The sequence below is a fragment of the Palaemon carinicauda genome, chromosome 18 (genome assembly GCF_036898095.1).
Source record: "Palaemon carinicauda isolate YSFRI2023 chromosome 18, ASM3689809v2, whole genome shotgun sequence".
Taxonomy (NCBI): domain Eukaryota; kingdom Metazoa; phylum Arthropoda; class Malacostraca; order Decapoda; family Palaemonidae; genus Palaemon; species Palaemon carinicauda.
This window is the reverse complement of record NC_090742.1, coordinates 62,422,180-62,443,810: the sequence shown is the minus strand read 5'-3', so window position 1 is coordinate 62,443,810 and position 21,631 is coordinate 62,422,180. Positions and strand designations below refer to the sequence as shown.

Here is a 21,631-nt window from a genome sequence, read left to right as displayed (position 1 = left end):
ACTGGTCATATGTGGTGGAGAATGGGTTTGAACACTGGTCATATGTGATGGAGAGTGGGTTTGAGCACTGGTCATATGTGATGGAGAGTGGGTTTGAGCACTGGTCATATGTGATGGAGAGTGGGTTTGAGCACTGGTCATATGTGATGGAGAGTGGGTTTGAGCACTGGTCATATGTGATGGAGAATGGGTTTGAGAACTGGTCATATGTGATGGAAAGTGGGTTTGAGCACTGGTCATATGTGATGGAGAGTGGGTTTGAACACTGGTCATATGTGATGGAGAGTGGGTTTGAGCACTGGTCATATGTGATGGAGAGTGGGTTTGAGCACTGGTCATATGTGATGGAGAGTGGGTCTGAGCTCTGGTCATATGTGATGGAGAGTGGGTCTGAGCTCTGGTCATATGTGATGGAGAGTGGGTTTGAGATCTGGTCATATGTGATGGAGAGTGGGTTTGATATCTGGTCATATGTGATGGAGAGTGGGTTTGAGATCTGGTCTTATGTGATGGAGAGTGGGTTTGAGCACTGGTCATATGTGATGGAGAGTGGGTTTGAGCACTGGTCATATGTGATGGAGAGTGGGGTTGAGCACTGGTCATAAGTGATGAAGAGTGGGTTTGAGCACTGGTCATAAGTGATGAAGAGTGGGTTTGAGCACTGGTCATATGTGATGGAGACTGGGTTTGAGCACTGGTCATATGTGATGGAGGAGACTGGGTTTGAGCACTGGTCATAAGTGATGGAGAGTGGGTTTGAGCACTGGTCATATGTGATGGAGGAGAGTGGGTTTGAGCACTGGTCATAAGTGATGGAGATGGGTTTGAGCACTGGTCATATGTGATGGAGGAGACTGGGTTTGAGCACTGGTCATATGTGATGGAGGAGACTGGGTTTGAGCACTGGTCATAAGTGATGGAGAGTGGGTTTGAGCACTGGTCATAAGTGATGAAGAGTGGGTTTGAGCACTGGTCATATGTGATGGAGATTGGGTTTGAGCACTGGTCATAAGTGATGAAGAGTGGGTTTGAGCACTGGTCATATGTGATGGAGAGTGGGGTTGAGCACTGGTCATAAGTGATGAAGAGTGGGTTTGAGCACTGGTCATATGTGATGGAGAGTGGGTTTGAGCACTGGTCATATGTGATGGAGAGTGGGTTTGAGCACTGGTCATATGTGATGGAGGAGACTGGGTTTGAGCACTGGTCATATGTGATGGAGGAGACTGGGTTTGAGCACTGGTCATAAGTGATGGAGAGTGGGTTTGAGCACTGGTCATAAGTGATGAAGAGTGGGTTTGAGCATTGGTCATAAGTGATGAAGAGTGGGTTTGAGCACTGGTCATAAGTGATGGAAAGTGGGTTTGAGCACTGGTCATATGTGAGGGAGAGTGGGTTTGAGCACTGGTCATAAGTGATGGAGAGTGGGTTTGAGCACTGGTCACAAGTGATGGAGAGTGGGTTTGAGCACTGGTCATATGTGATGGAGAGTGGGTTTGAGCACTAGTCATAAGTGATGGAGAGTGGGTTTGAGCACTGGTCATAATTGATGGAGAGTGGGTTTGAGCACTGGTCATGTGTGATGGAGAGTGGGTTTGAGCACTGGTCATATGTGATGGAGAGTGGGTTTGAGCACTGGTCATAAGTGATGGAGAGTGGGTTTGAGCACTAGTCATAAGTGATGAAGAGTGGGTTGGAGCACTGGTCATATGTTGGTCATATGTGGTGGGGAGTGGGTTTGAGCACTGGTCATAAGTGATGGAGAGTGGGTTTGAGCACTGGTCATATGTGATGGAGAGTGGGTTTGAGCACTGGTCATAAGTGATGGAGAGTGGTTTTGAGCACTGGTCATAAGTGATGGAGAGTGGGTTTGAGCACTGGTCATAAGTGATGGAGAGTGGGTTTGAGCACTGGTCATAAGTGATGGAGAGTGGGTTTGAGCACTGGTCATAAGTGATGAAGAGTGGGTTTGAGCACTGGTCATAAGTGATGGAGAGTAGGTTTGAGCACTGGTCATAAGTGATGAAGAGTGGGTTTGAGCACTGGTCATGTGTGATGGAGAGTGGGTTTGAGCACTGGTCATAAGTAATGGAGAGTGGGTTTGAGCACTGGTCATAAGTGATGGAGAGTGGGTTTGAGCACTGGTCATAAGTAATGGAGAGTGGGTTTGAGCACTGGTCATAAGTAATGGAGAGTGGGTTTGAGCACTGGTCATAAGTGATGGAGAGTGGGTTTGAGCACTGGTCATAAGTGATGGAGAGTAGGTTTGAGCACTGGTCATAAGTGATGAAGAGTGGGTTTGAGCACTGGTCATGTGTGATGGAGAGTGGGTTTGAGCACTGGTCATAAGTAATGGAGAGTGGGTTTGAGCACTGGTCATAAGTGATGGAGAGTGGGTTTGAGCACTGGTCATAAGTGATGGAGAGTGGGTTTGAGCACTGGTCATAAGTGATGGAGAGTGGGTTTGAGCACTGGTCATAAGTAATGGAGAGTGGGTTTGAGCACTGGTCATAAGTGATGGAGAGTGGGTTTGAGCACTGGTCATAAGTGATGGAGAGTGGGTTTGAGCACTGGTCATATGTGAGGGAGAGTAGGTTTGAGCACTGGTCATAAGTGATGGAGAGTGGGTTTGAGCACTGGTCATAAGTGATGGAGAGTGGGTTTGAGCACTGGTCATATGTGATGGAGAGTGGGTTTGAGCTCTGGTCATATGTGATGGAGAGTGGGTTTGAGCACTGGTCATATGTGATGAAGAGTGGGTTTTAGCTCTGGTCATATGTGATGGAGAGTGGGTTTGAGCTCTGGTCATATATGATTAGTCTCCAAGGTATTGTCACTGTCCCTTACATCTACCATTCATGAGGACTCTTCAAACAACAAACCTTATATACCATGGCATCCACATTTATAGCTAAGCAAATTTATTAGTAATATATACTACTATTCTTTTACTCTTAAAATGACATCACATTTTAGGCAGTTCTTTGTTAGATTCTAGAAGCTAGAGTTTAAGGTTCCGAAGAGTACCTCATCTGGAACACCATAACAAAATGTACTGTATACTATTACTCTGTAAACAACGACTGTTATTGTACATATCAAAAAAAAAATGGCATTGTCTAAAACACACGTCCACGATTTTGATTTACAGTATATTACCAACCACGGAAAGAATAAAAAGAAAATTAAATTCAATAATGATAAAATTTTACATTCAAAAGATGAGCTTACCGTTCGAACAATCAACTTCTTCAGTTTGAAGAAAATGGAGCAAGCTCAATGAGGATCCAATACGTCTTCAATTAAACCTCTTACTTCTACTGCATTTTATGGCATTTATGATGCTTCTACAAATTTCTGGGAAAGACAGGACAAATTAACAGTAAAATCTGCTCAATAAATATGCATTGAGTTTTGATTTCTCCATCTAAGTATCTGGCAGTTGCCTTTCGAAAACAATGAAATGATTTCATGAGGTGGAAAATGTTCCTTCATACACTTATAAACTTCAATTTTTTACTGTTATCTTAGTTTCAAAATTCTATTTGGTTAGTTATTTCCAATGTTTGCATAAATAATTGGACTGAGCATGTTCTTTAGAGGTCTCTGTAGACTAGGGAACCCCTTCATACACTTATGAACAACTTGCTTTTTTTTACTGTTTAGTTTAAAAATTATATTTGTTATTTCCAGTGGACTAAGCAGGTTCTTCAGGTCTTTCTAGACTAGGGAACCCCCACTGTAAAAAAAATGATAGCTGTATCAGAGAAGGTCCAGACACTTAGCCGTAATGTGGGTTAAGTTGTGTAGGTGGTAGATGAATGAGTCTGATTCTTAGAGAACAGAAAGTGTAAATATGTAAATGCTATATAGTGCAAAAATATATGGCTACACATTGCTTTTTATTACATACGAATTGTAATCGTTGTAATTAAAAGTCCATTACACTTACCCATGTTGAATTGGAAAAAATCATAAGTTAACATAAAAATAACATGCAAAAATAATTCTAACCTCAAATTCAAAAGCATTGTAAATATTTAGTTTTTTATAAATATAAACAATTTTAGAACTGTTGTAACTCAAGAAGAATTATTAGTTGTTTAGCAAGGTTATGTCAGAAAACTAGAGGGGCACTCAGTAGAGCGCAGACCTCCGCCTGGTGCAGCTTATTTCTCGACCTTGACCTTTGACCTTAATACGTATTAATTGGAGTGGATTTTCATATACTCAAATATGAACCAAGTTTGAAATCTCTCTGCCAACAATGTCCAAACTAATCGCAGATTACGTAAATTGGACATTTTGCTTGACTGTGACCTTGACCTTCCAAAATCTAATTATTTACAGCTTTTTACATAACAGCTAATCCCTGTAAGTTTCATTAATCTGCGATTAAATTTGTGGCAAGGAAGGTGTTCATAAACAATGAAACACACAGACAAACAGGGAGTAAAACATAAACCTCCTTCCAACTTACTTGGCGGAGGTAATAAAAAATGAAAACTTTCTGAAATGAACATGAAATCACAAGTCAGGCCAATCGCTATAAAAATCACTATTCACCATACCCATTCTCCCAGCAGTGGTCATGCACCAATATTTTGGTTAATACGATACAAAACCAAGATGTACTGTTATTGAGTTTGTAAGGACACCGCTCCCTTCGTCGTCCAGAAAATCAACAAACTATTTATTTATTTGAATTCTCCTTTCGCCACACCGTGGTTTCCCATGTATATGTATTCCGCTCTATCAGAGCTACATTTTGACATATGTATTATTTCATTACATGTTTCTGTTAACTCATAATTCGTATATTTGTAAGTGTAAGAAAACACATATATTTTGGCGAGCAATTCAATCTGATTTGGCGCCAGCGCCATCCTACCTTTCCGTCCGCACCTTGTAATATACTCCCACGCACATTTGAATAAAGTATCAGTTGATCTTGGTGACGCTTGTCTCACTGTCCTTACAAGTTTATGCTGTATCAGTTCTTGGCTACACTAAAGCCCCTTCCACGCGAGGGTCAAATGCATTGTGAGCACTCTGATTTGCTCGTGATTCTCTAGCCTTGAAACGGCGTTACCAGGTCGAGCATTCGAAAGCAGGCGAACCTTTGACTTGGATGACACGCCAAACAGAATGTTGTCAGACTTATATCAGGCAACCTGGTCCGGAATAATTGCATAACCTGCATAGAATACAGTGTGCTGTAATTCTAACCCCTTTATTGGTTAATTTTAATTTCTTGCATTAGAATGTCCTTCCTAGAGCGCTCCGATTCATAGAAGACCCACATATTTTCCTCCAAAACCATCAGCTAACATTTGTCAATGATTTTCCTTACCTAGGTCACATCATTATGAAAGATTTAAAGGACACATCTGACATTGAAAATAGGCGACGTAAATTGTGTTGTCTAGGGAACATGGTGACAAGAAGATTTGCCTTCTGCCGCCAAGATATCAAAAAACTCCTATTTCAAACCTACTGCTATAACGTGTACGGCTGCTCGCTATGGGCAAAATATACGCGTGAATCGATGAGACGTATCACAGTCATTCACAACGATATCCTAAGACGCCTCACCAATACCCCGAGGCACCATTCAGCTTCAGCGATGTTTGTTGAAAATACTGGATAACCTAAAAACCATCATTCGTCGCTCTATAGTAAGTCTCACCTCCCGCCTACGATCTAGTGAAAATCCCCTAATTCAAAATGTGCTTGCAAGTGCAGCGAGAATAAAATCCAAAATGTGGGAAACCTGGAATACGGAAACGTCAGTACAATGAATTGTATTCACTAATCTTTGATAGTGAGGCTGGGCCAAATCTTCATCACTAAATAACTTGGATATAATACCCAGTAATGTTATGATAACGTGTTTTATTACGTTATATCTTTGTTGTCTGGAAGTCCTGTATTTCCTTCACACCACCTGCTCTGTGACTAGATTCTATTTTTTTCCCCAGAGGTCTATCATTATACAAGGAATTTTTGTTCCAACATAAGTATCATTGTCATCGCCACTTTTTTTCCTCCTATCTTTTTGTTTGCTGATATGCATGTTATCATCATTATTAAGCGTTAATGCTATTATGATTTTGTTACCCAGAACTTAGAACTCTGTGGTCAACCTGCTAATTGATGTTTATCATATATCTGATATTATTGCATATCTCATCTTTTTTTTTACTGATGTCAAAAATGTAAGACCACTGTACCCCTACTGTAATTCTGTATATGGCTTTTGCTGAAATAAAGATTATTATTATTATTATTATTATTGCTTTTATTTCTGTTACTACAGTTGTGGACCTCTCAGTGTACAAGGCTGGCCGGACTCGCTATGAGTGTGGGACAAAGAATAATAGGCACCTTCCAAGAAGACAGCCACCATACGAGGAGAGAGAGCAATATTGTTCACCACGTGAAAACTTGAAGAGACTTCTCCAAATGGAAGAAGTCTCCCTGGGGAGTGCGATGCTCTCAATTTAGCAGGCAAGGGCACCCTCTTCAAGGCAGGAACAGTTTCGCATATACCTGAAAAACCACTCGTATATCTGATATGAACACTTTAAGAAAAGGACACTGAAGCACAACATGTAGTTGTAATCATAGCGTGGGAGAATGTCCAGGACGGTGACCAGAGGATGAGGCTGGCATGCACTCACCAAGCGTGGAGGAACAGTTAGTAATCATACATGGTTGCCAGCTACGCGCTTCTGGTCGTAGCAAATTGACTTGGAAATACTGTAAACTCATAATGACGAAGGGTTTGTATCCGCGTAGATGCAAACATCAATTAAACACACCAGGGCCAAGAGGCAGCACCAGAGGTACTAGCAATATCAGGTGTAGAAATAGGCAAGTTTCACAGGTAAGTGCCTGAGCATCACTAACAAGTCAAATTGACTGTCAGAATATACCTTCCCTAGACTATTCTCAGCAAACAGGATAGCAGTAAATAAATATGTAACCCACAGAGTAAATAAACCATTAGTAAGATATAAATGTTGTTGAAATGGGTCACTAAAGAAAACTAAAGGCAGGTTATGAAAAATACAAACATGTACATATTACTATAATGATAATTCTGGATTTCTTAAATCAATGAGGAACAGAACCACAGAATCCAAGCCCACATTGACCTTAATGAATGAGGAAAAGGTACTATCACAATCCAAAGTATTTTTACACAACCCACCCGCCTTGTTGTATGCCAAGTCGAAGCCAGCGGTCAAGAAACGGCCACTGATTATATACTAGTTACATATATCTCTACTCCTCCCGCAATAATACTGCACTTTTTTACTTCTACAACTACTATCATTATTAGTATTGCTAGCCTACTACACTACGACTACTACTACTACTACTACTACATACTTATTTTCCTTCCCCTATTAGACATGCTCTCCAACACCTTTCTTTAACTTTCATTAGCAGCCAGTCTTAATGATGAATAAGAGAGAGAGAGAGAGAGAGAGAGAGAGAGAGAGAGAGAGAGAGAGAGAGAGAGAGAGAGAGAGAGAGAGAGACTTTTCTCCATTGGAATCCTGAAAATTTCTCCTTTCTTATCTGACACTTCCATTCGTGAGCGTCCTTTAAAGCCTTTAACTGGCCCCTCCAGGGTCCTAGTGGAGGTGTGAAGGGGGCTTCTGATGCTTTTCATCTGTGCTTCAAAGTACTCTAACATTATTACTTGTAGTTAAGGCACCTAAATATTGGTTTATTTTCCCCAATGGAGCCCTTGGGCTCATAGTATCCTGCTATTCCAACAGTTCATAGCATAGCTTAAATATTAAGAACAATATCTTTAGGTAAAATAAAAAATACAGGAAGGACCATATACACCATTATTCTCAACCTTGGGAGCATGAACTAATGAACAAACTTTGTTTTTATTTTAGTCTGAAATTTAGGCTATTTGGCCTGGTGCCAGAACCAAGGACGTTATTCAGTACAGAGTTGCAACCTGGGTTAAGAAGGTGTCCCTAAAGGGATTTGTGTATATGTATATTTCTATTTTTTGTGAAAATTTACGTCGTCTTTTTTTTGTATACTTAAATTTTTAATATATTTCCTATAAATAGCTATTTTGTAGATGGGTATCATTTATATTTTCAGTAGTTTTTAGCATTCTTTGAAGTATTTTTAGCAAGTCAAACAATACAGATTGATGCATAACTAAATTTTTCCTGAATTTTTTTTGGAGTCGGGGTCGCGCGCGACCGAGTATACCCTTAAAGGGGTGTCCGAGTAGCGTACCTATCCAGGGTTAAAAACCCAACAGTTATGTTATGTAAAAATTAAGAGGATAGATATAAATTAAAATGCTTTGTGGATAGTCACCATGAAACTTATGATGAAGATCTTGAATAATTCTTTCAAAAACTTGAATAGCAGTGTGATGGTGTTGGCTTTGGTCTCACTAATACATGTCGCGATGGAAATGGTTCCTTATCTTTTCATCAACTTTTTTGGCTAAATATATTCTTTGTTGTGGATATAATAACAAAGCTAATCTTTGCACAACCTTCTTACAAAGAAACCATATATTTTTTGTTGTGGATATAATAACTAAGCTGATCTTTGTACAACCTTCTTACAAAGAAACCATATATTTTTTGTTGTGGATATAATAACTAAGCTAATCTTTGTACAACCTTCTTACAAAGAAACCATATATTTTTTGTTGTGGATATAATAACTAAGCTAATCTTTGTACAACCTTCTTACAAAGAAACCATATATTTTTTGTTGTGGATATAATAACTAAGCTAATCTTTGTACAACCTTCTTACAAAGAAACCATATATTTTTTGTTGTGGATATAATAACTAAGCTAATCTTTGTACAACCTTCTTACAAAGAAACCATATATTTTTTGTTGTGGATATAATAACTAAGCTGATCTTTGTACAACCTTCTTACATAGAAAACCAAGTCTTCTACTCATGAAATTCTATTCTCAGAAACTTTGCAGTCTTTTGAACAGATTTGGCTAATAACTACAACTACAAAAAGTTACAAAACAAATTTTACAAAGGTATGGAACATTTGATAACTCAAAAACAAACAAACTACAGTACAATCATCACAGACCTCTAATTATCTGTTAAATAATCTTTAACTACATCTACTTCAGTTCAAAGCTAAAAATCCCACAAACTAATGTGATGGATAATAAGTACAAAATTAAATAGGCTCTTATTTGGCCCTCTTCAGGCTGGAGAAAATCATGATTCAATGCTCCACACCTTGAAAACATTGAAATTTCATTATATGCACTTTCCTAGATTTTCAATTTTTCACAAAATATAAACTTATAACTCACATTATATGCAAACTTTAATATTTTCAATTTTTCACAAGATATAAATTTATAAATCATGACCAAAATTATCATTTAAATTCCATCTAATAATGAACACCAAAAGGTTTCAGAAAACCAGATAAAATTTAGAGGATAAACAAAACTCTCCTTAACATTTTAATTTCATTATATGCAAACTCCTAGATTTTCAATTTTTCACAAAATTTATTTATAGATCATGACCCAAATTATCATTTAAATTCCAACTAATAATGAACACCAAAAGGTTTCAGAAAACCAGGATAAAGGAAACGTTAATATTTTCAATTTTTCACAATATAAATTTATAAATCATGACCCAAATTATCATTTAAATTCCAACTAATAATGAACACCAAAAGGTTTCGGAAAACCAGATAAATGTAAAGGATAAGCAAAACTCTCCTTACATGAAATGTCTTTATTTAAGTGATCCATAGTGACTCATAAATCTACAAAATATGACGGGTAATGGTGGTTTTAAAACACTCACAACTAACAAATATGACATATTAACATAATAGCACAGGCAAAGAAAGCCTTGGCAGAAACCTGGAGATGGTAAAGAACGTGGACTGATGATGGGGACTGTCGCGTCCGATGTCAAAGGTGCAAATTGATGTTGCGAGAAATATAAACGAATGCTATGAAAATAAGATGAAATCTGATGCGTGTGACGAATGTCGATGGGATGAATGAAATGTACCGAGATGTACTGTGGCAACATGAGCAAAAACTGGACGAAAATCTATGCAAACGATAATTTGCACGAATAAACACGACTGGCAAAACCAAAAGGTGCCCATCTGTCGACGAAATGACTAGTAGGATTGGAAGAGGTGAAGTTGGAAACACAAACTTAAAAGTAATACACAATAAAAAAGAAAAGGAAAAAAAAAAAAAATCAATACATGAGGTTTCACAGGCAATAAGCAAGATGACTTGTGACAGATGGATTTTCTTCTTCTATTATGCAGCCAAGGGAGATTCATGATTATGCCCAGTGAAAATGGAATACAGACGAACACTGTACGCCACATGAACGTGAAAGTAATGAGCGAGTGAGTGATGAGAAACTAGCATTCATTCATTCACTTACAACAAAACTTACTTACCTAGAGAAACGAGAGAGAAAAAATGCAGTTATCTCAATAATAAGTCAACCATTAAGGCCCTATATACTACCACCTGATTTTTTTTTTTCCAAATCAAAATAAATAAAACATTTCAAAAATAATTTTCAAAATGGCCATAATCTTTAACTGTACCATAATATTATGACTTCAAAAGATCAAAAATCACTCCTACAGATATGGCCAGGCAATAAATTCTTCGTGTACTTTAGACGAGTCGATATACAAATACAACCTTTCCCCCCCCTCCCACATAAGAAAGCTAATTTACCCTTACTGAACATGAAACCCAAGAAAAATTAGGATTGAAAAGATATCCTGAATATCCTAACAAGCATCAGCCTTTCAAATCAAGGAGTCGGGGATATTCAAAAGTATATACGTATCGTCACTTCTAGAGATTAAGTAGAAGACTATCGAGATAAGGAGGGCTTGTTCAGAAAGTTTAAGAGAGCCCATAATAATATAATACAAATTAGGGAAATACCTTTGAACAAATTCATGTGAATTCATTTGAATAAACACAGAATGGGAGTTTTAAGATGTGACATTTTCTCATGCGATCCCCTTTCTTATAGTATGTAATAACTAGGACTCTTCCTCCTACTCATTCCCTGCTTACAAATACAATACTGGGACACCATATACTTCCTAAATTTATATATGGACAGACTTGACATTACATCACTATTATATTTTTATGTATACTATATTCAAAAGGCAGATTAGTACTTGTGTCTCGACAAAGCTATCTGCGTTATGGACCCCGCCTTCTATCAATCTTCACGCCTGTTTGATGAGCCCACAAACCACAGAATGAATCTGCTCTTATAACGATAACTGTATCCGCAGACACTTACCGCTGCAGTACGTAACGAAAATACAATCTAGCTACCTTACAGAAGCTGCTAATGATACAAATTTGATGTCAGATTAAGATTACTCTCGTACGCAAAATTTAACGTTACCATCTTTCTTTGTAAGTCGTGGTACTCAGATTATCAAAATATTTTTCTAAATTCTTGGAGCAAAGACATGGGTTTCAAGACAATGTCAGGGGAAGATAAAAAAAAAAAAACAGCCATACAAATTTCTGATACATGAATGAAAAACTTCCTTCTCTATTGCTTCTATAACGGTTACTACGCTTCACCATATGCAATCTGGGCTCGGCTTCTACGACGTTAACAATGCTACCCGAAGGCTAGAATCACTGCAAGATATTTTCTCGGTCAGCCTTTATAACGTTGATAACGCTTCCCTGGCAGTAATTTTAGACTCCTGGAAGCGTTGTAAACATCCTGTACCACTAGGCCAGTCAATACTCCCTACAAGAATTAAAAATGAAAGTGATTTGTCTAAGCCTTAGGAAATTTAAAAAATAAAACCATTACATATGGCGGCTTCCACTACCTAAAAAAAATGGATCACATGATAACCTTTTAATCCCCTGACAATTTCCTATCACGGCCCCCTAAAATCTTTGGACATCTGTTCTTACACATTCTCAGCTTCTTTACAGGGTAACGCTACGTAGGTTGAAGACAAATTCCTCCGATATTCAAACACCCAACACTACTATGACCCACAGGTGTCACTCCATTACACAAACAGTACAGAAAGGGGAAAAGATTTTTATAATAGACCGCAAATAGTAAAAAGGACACTAAAGACAGTATGTTATGTGGATGACGTATTAGATCTTCATAAAGCAAATATGACTAGGAGAACACTTAATGTCAAGGCTACTAACTGCATGGAAATAATGAAGAATATACACTTTCAAGCAATAGGATATAGCCTGTTTAGTCTGGCCAACGGCCTCCAGACGTATTAGACGGGAGTCAAGATTCTAAACAGCGATAGATAACGACCAAAGACATCAAGAAAAAATCCCCAACTCCTAATCAGAATAGCAGAGATAAACAGGAACTTCTTAAAGCTCTCATATATACAGTACAGGAAAGTGAGTACGAGCGACTCTTATAACCACCAATATCAAGAAGGAAACAAATATTGTATGTGTGGGATATGATGATGCGATATAACTAATGACGATGCAACAGTAATAATAATTTTTAACAGAATCCAAAAACAATACCAATGCCATTAATATATAAAAAATCTTTATACCTACAGCTGTATATGAGGTATTCGTAATCTATTTGTGCCTTCATTTAGTTCTCCAAAGGTATGACAATCCTTTACAAATGACAGACAACCAAAGACAGAGAAAGAGCAAGGAAAAAGCAGGAAAAATTCATGTGTCAAGTAAACTATTCGTACACCAAACCAATGACAAAATTTGGTTAAGAGCCTCATTCAGAATGTCCATTTTCTCAGGGATTTATGTGTATATATATTCATATATAAAATCCTGCATTAGCAATTCTGGTATGGAAGTTATAGTTTCCACAATTTCCTGCTGCTCACACATCCTACAACTGTACGGCCAATGATTAAAAACAAATAATGTAAGACACTTGTAAACCTTACCAAGCAATGTAACTGAGCACTCTCGGCAATCAATCAGTCTCAAAAAGATAAACTTGTTATCAAAGCTCTTTGTGCAACTTCACATACCCATGCTGTTAAGTAAATAGGATAACAGTCAACGCCGATGATAAACATTTTCCATGAACTGCGTCGCTAGCCGATTCTCCGTTCCCTAATATCCACAAACATTCAAATGACATTCATGAGTAGCAGCTGAGCGGAAAAGGTCAGTTTTCAACTACTCTTTAAACTGTAAAGAATCAACACATTGGGGTTAACCCGTGCTCTTAGAAATATAATTGAATTAATAAGGTTTGCTTTGAGGTTAGAAAATGGATAACTATTTGTCGTCTGCTGACTGTCAGTACAGTAACAAATCCTAATCCAGTCAAAACTTAGGTCTGTAGTAAAAATATACCACGAAAATGCAAAAAGGAAACTTCAATGATAACCAAGCTTAGGTCTATTTACAAGTGAGGCTTGCAACAAGTGCTATCGAATACTCTTGAATGATGTGTAAACGTCCAAAGGAAAGCAAACCGCACCCTTCGTAAAACATCTACTAGGAGGAGCGTATGAATGTATGCAAGTTTCTGGCTCTGAATAGCTGCATAAATGCATAAATGTAGCTATCATTCACACGATGTCTTACACCAGCGAATGATTCACCAAAGGATAAATAGAAATGACCGACTGAAAATAACCCCCGTAAGAAGATTGCTTCCCCCTCCCCTTATACACCGATTAACATTCAAGTTATCAACAAAAGGAATACGCTGCTTCAAGATTGAGAGATATCCCTAAACTATAAAAAGTAGATTTTTATGGACTATGGACATCACCAGTCATCAGATGGACTTATTGGATAACAAATTCTCACTGGAATGAAGTATCGCAACAACCACATTGGCCCCCTTGAACAATGCCAAACTTGCATATCTACATGATTGACTTACACTTCTTATACATAAATACATATATATATACAGTGGTGTACTGTATATACATACAATTTGTATATAAGGAGTAAAATTGGAAAAGGGGATAAAAAATATGTTCTAATCGCGTAAAGATTAAGGCGAGAGCCTGGTTTGGATGAACATGATGCTGGCGGTGTCACTAACCCTGACTTTTAAGACAGATGGGTAGAAAGATGAAACTATGAAAAAACAAAAAAGTTCACAGTAAAGGAAATATTACAAAAAATTTTCATACAAAATGAAACCGCCTCAAAATCTACAGTTTACAAAACAATGTATACTAGGTAATGTAACATATTCTTATAATTTTTATTAGCTTTTTACAATATGTACCTAAGTTTCAATAACACGATACCAGTAAACGCAGAATGATTTTAATAACAAACGAGACCACTTATTAAAGCTTTCCCAGGAGCTAACGTGAGTTTTTGATTTCCGAGTCTTCAATACAAACAGCTAATTATATTTTGCAAAACTTTCAGGAGAGGACTTCTTAAAAACTCAGTTATTGCACTTAAAAAAAAAAAATTACACAAAAGCATATTCTGCCACCAGATACCTTCTGATAACGGAAGCATAATTTTCACCATCCACTGAGAAGAGAGCATTGAGCTCCATATACTTAAATCCACATCTTAATACATCTTATTAAGAGGATTGAATCAGCTGAAGCCCATTTTTACACTGGTGTACTGAGATCATTAACTATTCATAACTTTTCAGTTCAACATTCACGAAAAACAAAAGATACAAAAAAATGCTCGCATCACGAAGTCACTGATCATATTAATCACTGTTGGAAGCAGGTCAAAATTAGTTTCTCCTCAAAGGATCTTCCTTTAGTCCCTTCGTGATGCAGTTCTTGGGGAGTTAATGACGATGATAAAAATGAAGGGTGCAGAATAGAACAGGCACTGCTGATCTCATACTATTAATGCAAAAAAATATGTAATTCGCAGCATACATTCAAAATGTTCCACAATTTTTTCGAGTTATTCCCAATATACACAATAAAAGTTTTTAGATTTTTCACTCACACAATGTAATTAAACCCCAGGTTGCAAATATAGTCAAGAGAGGACACAAGTACTGCAATAACCACAAGTGCAAAACTTTCCGTGTGGCTTTGCACCCAAGTCATCTAATTTGCCTATCACACCACAGTAGAATGGACGGGCCAGGGGAGCAGAGGTGCCTTGTTTTTTGCATGGCACATGCAGGTCCAGTGCCACAGGTGCACAAACAGTGCACTAACACTAGAATGTCTCACAACAGCACTGAGTTTGCATCGAGTCCTCAAAAGCAGCATGGAAATGCACTCTTGCGGACCACCTCATATGGAATGTCTCCTTACATCTGAACATTCCCAAATATTTCAGAACACAAATAACCACTAGATCACTAGGTCTCCATACCATTAGCTGTAAAGAGAAAAAAGTCAATATTTGTAATTCAAACAGGGATATCAGTCCTTAGATTAACCCTTTTACCCCCAAAGGACGTACTGGTACGTTTCACAAAAGCCATCCCTTTACCCCCATGGACGTACTGGTACGTCCTTGCAAAAAAATGCTATAAAAAATTTTTTTTTTCATATTATTGATAATTTTTTGAGAAAATTCAGGCATTTTCCAAGAGAATGAGACCAACCTGACCTCTCTATGACAAAAATTAAGGCTATTAGAGCAATTTAAGAAAAATATACTGCAAAATGTGCTGAGAAAAAAATAACCCCAAGGGATTTAAGGGTTGGAAATTTCCAAATAGCCTGGGGGTAAAAGGGTTAATAGGCTTAATATGTAAAAAGCTTTTCCTGCTCTTGACTACGCTTCATCGACTGACATCTTGGCTTCTTAATGTAGAATCTCTGGCAGCTTCAAATAACCTGGTTTGATGGTATTCTTAAACACAGGACCAACCAATATAGGTTTCATTAGTTTAAAAATTAACATGTTATACAATCTGCAGTTTGCCCAGCTCTTGAAACTTATATAACTTCAAGGCAATCTATGGTCAATCGATACAAAATCAAAACGGTTTCAGTTTTGAAAAGCTAATACCCACAAGGAATATCTATCCAAAATTCATTCTGAAGAGTTTTACTAAGTACAAGTTTCATATTTTTCATAAATACAGAGAATATTAAGGCTGCATAATTCCAACCAATCAGCGATCACGAAACTTTTCCGAGCTAAAAGAGCACCGCTGCGAGTCGGTGCAAATATGCATCGCTAAAAGAAATGGACTATAGTACCAGCCGGGGCTCAAGGGATATTACAGATTTGGTGCTACCTAGCTTCCTATGAAGGTGCAATCAACAATTCTTGGTACAATCCCAATACAAAAGACACTAATTACTTTACTCTTTCAATTGAAATTGCCATAAACATGAACAAATTTAATGCCAAGGTGGTGCGCTTTGATTTAGGACTCTAAGGTGCTGCTAATGAATAATTACTTCTACTCAAAACAAACCTAAAATAGATCAGCCAAGAAAATCAATATGAAATTCTTAACCGAGAGATTAATCTACCTAAAATCTAACATATTACCGATATACAGTACCTGAAAATCTGCCCTTATGGAATTAAACTACAATACAAAATATAAACTAAGTACACGAATCTCAATACAACTTGAAAAGATAAAATTAAACTACAATACAAAATCTAGACTAAGTATAAGATTTGCGTTACAACTTGAAAAGTTTAAATTAAACTACAGTACAAAAACTAAGAAAAAGTTTCACATTGAAACTAGAAAAGCTTACCTTGCATCTCCTGTTGGCGAGCACCCACGACCACCAGCTGGTCCAGAACCTTCGGGCGGGGAACAATTTAAGAAATCCCAAATGAGAATAGTGTCATCGTGAGATGAAGAGACTATCTGAAACTCGTCAAACTGCAGACGAAACACTCGGCCGGAATGTTCCTGGAAGAGAAAATCATCATAAGAGTAATTAAAAATTCAAAAGGAAAATATCATTATCGTTACAACACTATGTACAGCAGTACTTAGGTATAAGAGTACAAGCCGTTTCAGGAGCAAGCTTGTTGTAAACCGAAATAATTTTTACAGAAGATTAAAACCATCAATGCATTATACGCGTCCAAAATACGTATACCAATTTTTAAAGGTTTGTAATGTTATACGAACATCAAATTAAAACCACTAACATTAAAAATGAATATAACTTAATTCACAATAAAAAATAGAACTGTTGATAAATTAGAAGAGGAGGAATAGGTTAATGATTGGCAGGAGAAACTATATAAAGTCGGGTAAAATATCGTGAGTTCTCTTGAACGGCATTAACTCTCACTAACTGCATCACTTAATTTACACTTTCTAGACTTTTTTTTTTTTTTACACTTTTACGTTCAGTTTTGACAAGGAACCTATCTAGAGTAGACTCCTTTGTTCTTCTCTTTATACTGTCGTATTCATGCAACATCGCAGTGCTGTCACTAAAGAGGTTCAGTACTTCCCCTGACAAAATCGTAATTTTATACAATTTTGCAGGGTTTCCTACAATCTTACCATCTCCTCATCGATTGAAATCTGCACATTCTCTTAACCCTTTTACCCCCAAAGGACATACTGGTACGTTTCACAAAACCCATCCCTTTACCCCCATGGACGTACCGATACGTCCTTGCAAAAAAAATGCTATAAATTTTTTTTTTTCATATTTTTGATAATTTTTTGGAGAAAATTCAGGCATTTTCCAAGAGACTGAGACCAACCTGACCTCTCTATGACAAAAATTAAGGCTGTTAGAGCAATTTAAAAAAAATATACTGCAAAATGTGCTGGGAAAAAAATAACCGCCTGGGGGTTAAGAGTTGGAAATTTCCAAAGAGCCTGGGGGTAAAAGGGTTAATACTGCTGCTTATTCAGCTCCAATACTATTGCTTTTCATAAATGAGGACATAAACTACCATACCACCTAACTGCTTCTTATCAATCCAGCAAACTAGAGAAATTCCAGTGTCGAGATCATATCACCACTCTTTCAGTGTTAAGATCACGTAGCCGCAAGATCCGTCAATGACGTGCCCTGTTCCGCATTGTCCGATACTTTTTTTTTTTTTTCCGAATTTTCACTGACCCAGTCATGGACGTTGCTGTACAAATGTGAAGTTTTACCGGTAGGCTGCACGCTTTTTCTACTTCATGCAGTCCATTTTTTAATCACAATTGGGGCCACGGTAATGATAATGTTACCTTTACAACAGAGCACAAAAAGTCCTTAATGAACAATAGCAATCACAACCTAAAAGAACATAAGGTGAAAAATGTACAAAAACAAAAAGATACTGAAGATGTGCACAAGAGAAGATTCTTCTACTAGTTCTGTCGAGAAAGTGAATGTCAGGCTTTGAGCTTAGGGGGGAACAAATCAGCCAAAAAAGCCAGTAAACAATGTGTGGGTGACACATGGGTACACGTGCTCATCTCGTCATTACTTGATAAAAAAGTTCAGTGTACCAAAATTATTGTGTTGCAAGTTACTCGTAAAAAGAGATACAGTATTACTGTACAGTTAATAATAAAGGTATCAAATTATCTAGCACGAGGCCCTAATAGTTCACCTAAGTTCTTTCGATATAAAATGCTGAATAATAAACCTCCTTAACCATATCATATAAAATAGAAAAAAAAAAGGTACCAAAATAATAGCAAACAAATGCCAATTTTACAAAACTTTTAAACAGTTAAAACCAAAATATTTGGAACCTCACGACTAATGTACTTTATATCAACATTTTTAAAGTAACATGTATTTTTCCTAACTATAGAAGCCAAGTTCTTTGACAGGAATAAGATTCCACCGAAGCTAGAACTTGGGCCTGACAGTACTACACTGGATCCTTCTCTCTAGTTACGGTTCACTTTCCCTTTGCCCACACAGACACCGAAGTCTGGCTTATTCTTTACAGATTCTCCTCTGACTTCATATACTTGACAACACTGAGATTACCAAACAATTCTTCTTCACCCAAGGGGTTAACTACTGCAATGTAATTGTTCAGTGGCTACTTTCCTCTTGGTAAGGGTAGAAGACACTCTTTAGCTATGGTAAGCAGCTCTTCTAGGAGAAGGACACTCCTAAATCAAACCAGTGTTCTCTATTCTTGGGTAGTGCCATAGCCTCTGTACCATGGTCTTCCACTGTCTTGGGTTAGAATTCTCTTGCTTAAGGGTACACTCGGGCACACTGTTCTATCTAGTTTCTCTTCCTTCTGTTTTGTTAAAGTTTTTATAGTTTATATAGGAAACATTTATTTCAATGTTGTTACTATTCTTAAAATATTCTATTTTTCCTTGTTTCCTTTCCTCACTGGGCTATTTTCCCTGTTGGAGCCCCTGGGCTTATAGCATCCTGCTTTTCCAACTAGGGTTGTAGCTTAGCATTTAATAATAATAATAACAATAATAATAATTAAAATTTATAACGAGGTGTTGGTAGATATTCGGGGTAAGCTTCCCTCACCCCAATTCCTCTGCTGTCTCAGAATAGCCACTTTGACCTTCACCTAGGGCTTGCTGGGTGGGCTTGCAGGGTGGTTAAAATAAGAAGTATAACTTAAAGGACTCAAGAGTTATATATTTATAAAAGTAAAAATTACCTTAAAAAATTTCAGATTTTTTCCTACAGCTATAAACACTAGTCCTTTAATAGGAGATTAATCCTTACATGGGAGGAAGTCCCTGTAACCAAAGGATTTCATACAATCAGTCCTGAGGAGCATCAGAAGTGTTGATTCTTTCTATAACTATACATTCAGATCTTCCTGGACAGTTCCACCCTGTTCGCAATACTACACATGCAATTAATTCTAATAGTCAGGCCTTCTCCATCATGAGGCTCAATACTACACAGTGCTCATGAAGTTTTATACAGCTGTGACCAAGTTGTGGAATGTTTTTCCTATTCTGGTAGTTGAATCGGTAAAACTTCAAAAGTTCAAATTTGCAGCAAACGTTTTCATGTTGAACACCTTAACAAGTCGTTTCATAGTTTACTTATGAAATATCTGTTTTAATGTTGTTAATGTTTTTAAAATAATTTATTTTAATTGTTCATTACTTCTTATATCACTTATTTCCTTTCCTCACTGGGCTATTTTTTCCTGTTGGAGCCCTTGGGCTTATAGCATCTTGCTTTTCCAATTAGTGGTGTAGGTTAGCTATTAATAATAATGATAATAATAATTCGGGTGTTAGAGCTAGGTTTCAGTTATTACATGGGCGTAAAGGAACCTCTATCCACAAGGAATATGCTGTCTGATACATCTACAATAGTTCTCCCACTGTACTCTATGGAAGGAGAAGGAGAAGAAACAAGAAGGCCACATTTTCTTACTGTCATCCTAGACTGACGTCACAACCACTATCTTAAACGAGATGTTTCTTGTCTTGTGAGGGAGAGGGGTATTGTACACACCCTGCTGATCTGCTACCATAGGTCATAAGGAGAAAGTATCGAGCAACTTGTGGGTGCATTCCCTTAAATAGTGGGCTAACAAGGTTGTCTGGGATTCCCACACTTCAGCCTTCAGAACTTGGCACACTAATAAGTCCATCTTTAAGGCTAACGTGGCACATACTATGAGCTCGTAAGCATGTGCCTAAGCAGGTTCTTCCAGGTCACTTGTAGCCAGGGTTTTTGTACTCTTTTATACTCTCTCTAAACCAGAAGGATATGGTGTTTTTGGAGATCATCTTTTTGATCCTACCAAAGCTGATGAAGAGGTTTTGCAGTTGTGGTCTAAAGTGTTGAGTCTGTTTCAGGGAGCATATTTGTCAGTTGATTCCTTTGATGAGATGGAAAAAGATTCATATCATATCTTGTATAAGACTGGATTCTGAATTTTAGCTACAAATTCTAGAGTGAAAAACCTTTCTTCACCCCTTGGAATGACAAAGATACAATAAGCTGTGCTTACTTTACAAGTTCGTAGCAGGTCCTCTTCAGGGACCTAAGATGTCTGGTCATATTGCACAATGGGGGTTCAGGTTCTCTCCGAAGGCTAGAATAGTTAAAAGCTTTTCATGAGCATTGCTAAGTCCCAAGACGAGGACAGATCTACATCTCTCAGTCCGAAGTCTTGGCTCAAGCCTGAGCGATAGTCTTTTACCAGACTGAGAGGAGGTTCTCTCTATACAGAAACAAAAGAAAGACAGTGATCAGTTGAATTAAGGCTCCAAAAGAAGTAGCTCTTCTATGGTACCAATCATGGAAGAGATCCCATTTTGACTGGTAGACTGCCATGGAAGAATTTCAAAGGTATGCAGACATAATCTGCGTTGTGGCTAGTGAAAAGTTTTTTTATCAAGAGATACTGGATAGCCTCCACCCATGAAGTGACAGGGATGTCAGAGTTGTGGTGCCCCTTCAGGTAGGGCTGGCTGAGCAAGTTAGCCAAAACGGGTTAACTCTTGGAACCTTGTTCGCATACATTAGAAAGGGTACCATTCCGATTGGGGCACCAATTGGGGACCACTATCATTATCATATTAATGTTTGGGGTAGACGGTATCCAGTTTACCACCTTTCACATAATACAAAACAGCAGAAAAGCAGAAGTCTTGGCCCTTCGACGGATGTTGAAATGGATGTTGAAATGCATCACTTAATGCTGATACCT

General features: G+C 37.6%; 3 protein-coding genes across 3 annotated transcripts in view; all 3 read right to left on the bottom strand.

The window, feature by feature from the left end:
- Nucleotides 1-803: 803 nt before the first annotated feature.
- On the bottom strand, nt 804-1,577 carry LOC137657322 (uncharacterized). Its single transcript, XM_068391656.1, has one exon. The coding sequence runs from the start codon at nt 1,575-1,577 to the stop codon at nt 804-806; it is 774 nt and encodes a 257-aa protein (XP_068247757.1).
- Nucleotides 1,578-1,705: 128 nt separating this feature from the next.
- LOC137657321 (uncharacterized) lies at nt 1,706-2,083 on the bottom strand. The gene has a single exon (XM_068391655.1). It carries the CDS (start codon nt 2,081-2,083, stop codon nt 1,706-1,708), a length of 378 nt encoding a protein of 125 aa, XP_068247756.1.
- Nucleotides 2,084-9,773: 7,690 nt separating this feature from the next.
- Nucleotides 9,774-21,631, bottom strand: part of LOC137657320 (beta-TrCP-like) — a 51,759-nt gene continuing 39,901 nt past the window's right edge. Inside the window, 2 exon segments of the mRNA XM_068391654.1 lie at nt 9,774-15,397; nt 16,747-16,907. Coding sequence (XP_068247755.1) covers nt 15,394-15,397; nt 16,747-16,907 — 165 coding nt within the window. The 3' untranslated portion in view covers nt 9,774-15,393.